The sequence below is a fragment of the Capricornis sumatraensis genome, chromosome 21, assembly GCF_032405125.1.
Source record: "Capricornis sumatraensis isolate serow.1 chromosome 21, serow.2, whole genome shotgun sequence".
In the NCBI taxonomy this organism is placed as follows: Eukaryota; Metazoa; Chordata; class Mammalia; order Artiodactyla; family Bovidae; genus Capricornis; species Capricornis sumatraensis.
The window spans coordinates 45,224,972-45,232,474 of NC_091089.1; the positions used below are offsets into that span (position 1 = coordinate 45,224,972).

General features: G+C 52.9%; 1 protein-coding gene across 3 annotated transcripts in view; it reads right to left on the bottom strand.

Moving 5' to 3' along the window:
• The window catches only part of PIEZO2 (piezo type mechanosensitive ion channel component 2), a 255,348-nt gene extending 248,158 nt beyond the window's left edge, over positions 1–7,190 (bottom strand). For all 3 annotated transcript variants that reach the window (XM_068993743.1, XM_068993741.1, XM_068993740.1), the window contains exon 1: positions 7,127–7,190. In XM_068993743.1, the coding sequence (XP_068849844.1) occupies positions 7,127–7,190 (64 nt within the window). The remainder of the gene's footprint in view (positions 1–7,126) is intronic.
• Between the last annotated feature and the right edge of the window lie 313 nt (positions 7,191–7,503).

A 7,503-nucleotide genomic window follows, 5' to 3' on the forward strand; every position in this document is an offset into this window, starting at 1 on the left:
CTGGACATATATTCCCCATCTCTCCTTCTCACCCCTGTGGCAGAAGCCCCTTCCCCGATCCTCAGCTGAGCTCACACCAGCCCAAACGATGACACTCCCCAGGCTCCCGAGCAGTCAGAGGTGAATGACATTATCAGGGTCAGGCTACTGGGATGTGAACAGCAGGGAATCACGTGACCTCCAGGCTGTGTCCTGGGAGGGTGGGAAAGGGGTCCCTCCTGTGCGTCCTCCTTCCGTCCTCAAGCTGGACGTGGACGTGTGACCAGTAACTTGAACCCCGGGAAAGGATGCAACTCCTGCGGCAGAGCAGAGCGCGGACCGCTGTCCTAGACCACCCCCCAGAGCACAGAGAGCATGTGCACTGCATCCCGACAGTTGTGTGAGGCCAAGAAAGTTCATTCATTTCAGCCTCAATACCCTGCTAACCTACATTGACAAGTGGACGTGTCTTTGCTTAGAATGGACTGAAAGGGCCATCTGTCACCTAAAGAAAGCATCTCCTGGCTTCAAGCCCCGTCTGCGCACCTGCTGGGTCGAGGCCACGCCTGGTGGGGAGGTGGGCGTGGCCATAGGGCTTTGGCTGATTGCTGCACTGAGGTTGGACTGTGATGGACAGGAGGAAAGCTCAAGGTCTCTGGACCACAGAGTAGATTGTGGGAGTGGGCGAAGGCTTCCAACAGTGGAAGGCACGTGGCTCAGCACACAGGAAGGATGGACAGAGCCCAAGAGGCCAAGACAGAGACTTGAGGCTCCCTGGCACTGCAGGACACACAGGGTGTGAACACAGGCAATGCTTCTGGAAACTAGGGTGAAAGGGCAAAGACAAACGTAGGTGGACATCTGTGGACGCGATGTGTGATCTGGACAGAACTTCAGTTTGGGGCAGTGGTACCCAGTGTCTCACCAAAAATGTGCAGGGTCAGCAGTGTAGGAAAGCTTGTGCTGAGCACACAGGAGGTGTCTGCAGGGCAAGGACGGGAGGCCTGGCAATGATGGAGTCAAGTCTAAGGGTAGGGAAGGGGCAGTTCAAAGGGGCAGAATCCTCTGAGTTTGGTCACAGAGTGAATAACTCCCTGTGAGAGCAGTGGAGGCTCAGCATAACCTCCACCACCATCCCTAGTCCCCCATGACTGGTGAAATCGCCACAGAAAACCAGGACTAACCACATGGATACACAGCTTTGTTCTTTTTAATGAAAAGTGTAGAAAACTTGAAACTCATATAAAAAGAAGTTGAATATCCCCTCATCCTGTTGGGCTGTATGTAGTCTCTCAGTCGTGTTCAACTCTTTGTGACCCCATGGACTGTAGCCTGCCAGGCTCCTCTGTCCATGGGATTCTCCAGGCAAGAATACTGGAGTGGGTTGTCATGCCCTCCTCCAGGGGATCTTCCCAACCCAAGGATCGAACCCAGGTCTCCCGTATTGCAAATGGATTTTTTTTTTACTGTCTGAGCCACCAGGAATGCCCAAGAATACTGGAGTGGGTAGCCTATCCTTTCTCCAGGGGATCTCCACAACCCAGGAATCATACCAGGGTCTCTTGCACTGCAGGCAGATTCTTTGCCACCTGAGCTGGCAAAGGGAAGCCCTATAATATTCTAGTTTAATGCAAAAGTATGACCACCAGCAAAGCGGAAAAGAAGAATCCAACAATAGCTTATGAATCAGGAACTAGCACCATCCCACACAATGAAAGAAGGCAGATAAAAATCTGTATATTCTTCAGGAGCCTGGAAAACCATTTTAAAATTGCTAGTATACTTAGTTGTTTTAATCTACCAATAAATAGGAAAATGCATATTTGTATAATTCCTAAATTCCCATTAGATAATTATTGGACAGTTCAAAAATTATGAAATTGCTAAAACTGTATGTCTAATACACACTCTTTACACAGACACTTAGCATGTGGTCTTCTCATTTTCTTGATCCTGCCATGTCTGAGGGGGTCTAAAAGGCCATGTGAGGGGCTGGTGAAAATGACAAGCTTCCTCTAGGTTTATCTCTTTACAGCCAAATATTTTTTAAGTGCTTTCCAGTTCAACCTTGTGTCTAGCTTCCATTCAATCAGATATTTGCCTTAGTTTGTTGACCTGATTCCTCATCCTCAAAACAACTGTTTATACCTGCAAATCCTACAAAAGTTAGTTTTACATTCTATGCATCATATCATCATATGTTTCTTCAATCAAGCACTCATTAAATATCTGGCTACACTTATACTATTCTAAGTTCTCCTGGACATTTATGGAAAAATTATAATGTGATATACATGCTGTTACTATGCAACTTCATAAACAACTAACTTGTAGTAGCACGGGATCTAAAAGGGAAAAGGCCATGTAAACACAAATAAAGGAAAAAAATAAGATCACATTAAAGGCTATGAAAATGATGGTACAGCATCAGGAAGACAAAAGTAAACTGTCAGTACAGTTCTAGGGAGAATCTATTATTTAATCAGAATGTGATGCAGATATACAAACTACTAAACAAACTGGCAGAAAAGTCCTGATTATTAGAAATCCTCCTGCCACACACAAACCAACTTTCAATGGAATAATCTGGCTCTAGATTTCGGTACCAAACTGTTTTCATACAAATCCTATCTACACAGCCCAGGCTCCTGTGACTCATGTCGCCACCTGCTCGTCTGTTAACTTCTGCCTGGACCTCCCTCACGCCTTCCTGCCACTCTCCTCCCAAAGGCAGCCAGGATCCCTCCCTCGAGGAGCACCTGCAGTGTGTCAGGCATTACCCAAGATGTGCAGGGCACACTCTCTCACAACTAACCAAGGAAGGAAGTGTTAACATCTCCAATATGCAGAAAGAAGACAAAAACAAACAGGCCAAACCAGCTCTGTGATCAGCGGTGAGATTAGGGAAATCTGAATTGAGGTCTCTAAAATTGTGGAGTCACCAAACCCTCTCCCCAGAGTTATCTCTGATGATGAGCAAGGCACACATGGCCTATAGAGGGACAGACCAGTGACAATCTATGGGGTGGTCACATGGCTCCAGCTTTACTGCCTGACTAACAAAATCCTCTTGCCTGCCTATGTTTATGAAATATTTTATTTTAGGTTTAAGCTATACATTCCTGATCCTTTTCACTGGCACTCTTGTCCTTGCTGAAAGTAATAAATAGTATCTACCTGTCTAAGCTTCAGAAGGTGTGACAGAAAAAGAAAGCAATTTCAAACTGCCACAGCCCGCTTCATCAGCTGAGACCTCCTCCTCTAAGAGCTACAGTAGAGACAAGGGGGAGACCTTGCTCAGGCTTCACTGGTAATTCTTGGAGTATGTGTAAACGTGGCTGCAAAACGACACATGCTGCAGGGGAAATATATTGTGCAATAGAGAGGAAATTATATTCAGATACGGCCACATGCATGCATATTCCAAAAGTGACTCCATGGTTTTGTTCACTTTAAGCCAAATATCTTTAAAGGGAATTTTGGAGATTCTCGCTGGATTTATGAGATTATTCAAGTGGGACTTGCCCACAGAGTGCTAACTGGTTGGCTGGTTCTTTTTGTAACTAACAGTCTCCCATGCGGCTCTGGTCACTTCATTTAGGGGCATCATAAGTTCATGGTGCCCTGTGGCTCTGCCCCTCCTGGGCCAATCCGTTCTTTCCAAGCTAGGCTCTCCTCTCCCCCAAAAATAACGTTAAGTCAGCTCTTCCAAGAAAGACATGAGGAGACTCCAGGCAACAGCAGGCAAGACGGAATGAGTGGTCAGCAGCATGCCAACCAGCTCCCAGCCCTGGAATGGACTCAACCATAGACTTAGAGTTGAGCGGGATGGTGGAGTCAAGCTAAAAGATAATAAACATAAAAATATTTCTAAAGTGCTCAATGGTAACCAGATATTATTATAATTATTAAAGATTGCATAATATAATGGAAGGGTTTATCTAGGTTCTCCTTTGTGTATAGTTTGAGGAAAAATAATCAGAGTGGCTACTCAAGCAGTCACAGACAGTTTTGGAGATCTTCAAAATGTTCATTTACTATTGATGTAGGAAAACCTGTCACTGGCTGTCTACTTTGGATGCTAAACAACATATTACATCATACTGTATTATATTACATTATGCTACGTTATGGTTTTGTTCTGCTTTAAACACTCAAGAGCCGCCTAACGCAGGCTTGAAAGAGGACTGATTTCACTTATTGTTTCTCTGTAAATTTCTTTTACAGGACAAGAAAGAACTCTTAAAACATAAGATTAAGCACAATGGTAGTTAATGTTTAGCAACCATCATTAGGGGAAGAGAGGTGGACATCCATCTGCAGGAACATTTCAACATGGATGGTGGAGGGGTGGATAAAAGACAAAGGCCTGAGCTTCTGCAAAGGCTTGGCTTTGAAGACTGCCTCCACCAGTTACAAAAATAGACGGCTAAAACGTAAAAATCGATTCTAATGGCAGGCGGATCACTGCACTCTCCATGTCCAGGATATTAGGGAAATCTGAATATTTGATTTAGTAGCACCCTGGGAGCCGGGGAGCCTGAAAACCCTCCAATAACCTTGAAAACATCCACTTCCTGTAGAAGAGAATTGAATGCCTACATCAAGCAACACCCACCGAGCAGCCTCGCGTCCTGCAGTTAAAGTACAAAGACTAGAAGGCGCGCACCAGCCGTCGGAAGTGGGTTGTCTTTCCTCACCAAGCGGTGAGGGGTCAGTGGCGGGAGTCAGTGCTCTGGTCCTCCCTGGAGCTCTGCTCTCATCCAGGCGGTGGGGCGGGATAGGGGGTGGGGCGGAAGTCTGAGGTCCGAGGTCCCAGTCCTTCCCCTTCCTCCCCGGGGAACCGGGAGCAACGAGAGATAACCTAAGGCCCCACCCAGTGCAAGCAACCCGCCCCCACACACAGTCACACTCGCACGCCCCAGGTGCGCAGCCACACACACACACACACACACACACACACACTCGCACACCCCGGGTTCCCCTCCCTGCACCCGGAAGGCGGAGGGAATCCTGAGGACTGGGCTGGAAAGGGAAGGCGGCGAGGCTAGAGCCAGGATGCTGGACCGCGGGCGGCCCGGTCGTCCTCGGCTCCAGGATGCCGCTCTCCCGCCGGGAAGGTCGGGGACCCGTGGGGCGCACGTGCGAGTCCCGGCACCTATCGAGCGTGGCTGGGCCCCAGTGCGCCCCCGGCGGTGACCGCATGGCGGGGCTCAGGGGCGCTGGGAGGAGGCCAGGGGAGGGACGAAGCAGCCCCGAACGATGGCGGGATCCCACCCGCACGACCGTTGTCCCCGCTCTTACAGGCTCCCGGGGGAGCCTATGGTTCTCGCCTCGAGCCTCGGGCTCCAAAGCTGGAAAGTGCGCGGTGCTTGGCCCTCGAGGGCGCAAAGCTAACCCTCCTGCAGAAGGGTTTTGCGGTGTAGACCCCCAAGATGAGTTGGAATGACGCGACCCCACCCCAGAGGCCGCGGACCTCCAGGGGAAGCCGGCGGGCTCTGCAGCTGCCAAGTTCAGCGCGAGGTCGCCGGCCATCAGCGGGTAATCGCTGCTGTCTTGTCGCTCCGCTAGGTGTGCGTCGCAGGTAACTACCGGCAGTCCCCAGGAGCTGCCACCCCTCCGAGCCGGGGGCGGGGAGGGGGGGCAGGGAGGTGGGGCCGGAGGGACGCGCAGGATGGGGCAGAGCCACTCCCCACCTCACTGACTACACGAATCGGCCCCACACCGAAAGCCCCCGCTTAAGCCGGGCGCGGTGTCAGGCCCTGCAGAGACACGCGGTCCCTGGACAGGACGCGACCTGCGAAGCAGCCGCACAGTGTCCCTGATCGATTTCCCAAAGGCTCTATCCTTCCCAAATTCAAGTAAACTGGAGGGGACAGACGCCCATAGGAGCTTCGTGGGAGCCGCGCTCCTCGCCGGCAGAGCGATGGTCAAGGACAAAGATGCCCGCAGAAGGGTCCTGCCCGGAAACTCGAGTGGCAAAGAGGCCGCGACCGCCTCCTCACTGGCCCCTCCTCCTGCCCAGGGACCAGGCCTGTCGCCTCTCCGCGAGCCTTCTCGGTTTTCCGCGCAGATTTCTTGTGTGTTAATACTCGGCCACATAATCCCCCCAGGAGCTGGGGTCAGCCCTCAGGAAACCCATCTAAGCCCCCTTCCGATTACGTCCCCATTTAGCACAGGTGTGACCTTGACCCTCCACCTTTGGCAAAATGGACAAAGGTGGCTTTTTCCGCATGGGTCTGGCTCTCCTTGCAAACGCAATTGCTACTTGCTAAGACATGTCCTCTTTTCTAGCTCCAGTGGGAACAGGTGAGGGCTAGGCGCCCAGAGTCACCTTGGCGGGGTTCAGTGTGGCACTTCTACTAGAGGAGAAACTGGGCCCCTCTCACTCCAAGCTCGCGCCCCTCGGGTGTCTTTAGACCTGAAGGCCGGTGGCTTTTCACGCCCTACCGGCCGCATAAAAACAGTGAGATCCTTGCCTGGGAATCCGGGAGGCTCTCTCTGTCCTTGCTTAAACCTCGGAGTCCCAGCCCAGTTACAGATCCGTCTGGACCGCGCAGGAGCGGAGCTGGGCCTCCGTTTCCGCAGCCTCGGCGTCCAGCAGTTTTGTTGTAGAGGCTTTTGTGTGAGTAAAGCCAGCAACTTCAGGGCACCGCTTCCCGGCGCGACCCGAGTCCTTCCCTTCTTCCCCCCAGGGGCTGGGACACGGGACGGGGCAAAGGTGGCATAGAAACCCTCTGGATGCGCCCGAGCGTCCTGCGTCCAGGGACAGGGGGAGGGTGCTCTTGTACAAACCTGGGAAGGGGTCTACAACTACCTCTCAGGCGTATTCGCATCCATTGTGCACGGCTCAGCACTCCACAAAAATTTCTGTGTGTTACTAAACTCAGCTCCGTCTCCAGCACTGGCCGAGCTGGCCGCCCGGACTGTGAAGCTAGACGGTTAAGACCCTGATCATGCAGACCCCGTTCGTGCGCCCCAGAGCGAGAATTGAAAGTGCCGGGCTTCCGCACCCAGACCGCGGAGCTGACTCCCCGAACCGGGTCTCGGGCACGCGAGCTAGTGATCTGGGTTTGCTCTGAAGCCCGCCCCCTCCCCAGGCGCCCCCTCCCCTCCCCTGGACCCTCGGAGAGAGGGAAACACTCACCTACTGCCAGGCAGATGGGGAGCAGCAGCCTGAAGACGAGCCCGCACACCACTTCCGAGGCCATCGCGTCGGTCCCGCGAGTCCGAGCAAAGGGTCTCTAGGACTGGGGTGCCAAGCCCATGCCCGCCTAGGGCCTCCTGCGGCCGGCGGCTCGCAGCCGCCCGGGCATCGCCTCGGCTAGAGCCGCGGCGCCGTGCGCCCCGAGGGCGCGCTCTCCGCTTTCCTGGCCGCGCCTCTCCGCTCTCCCGGCCGCCGCTCACCAGTCCCTAGGAAGCCCCCTCGTCGGGCGCCCGACCCTTCACGGCCGGCCCATCCAATGTGGACTCCCCGATCCGGTGCCGGAGGTTTCTGCAGCGGGTGCCGGAGGCCGGAGCCGG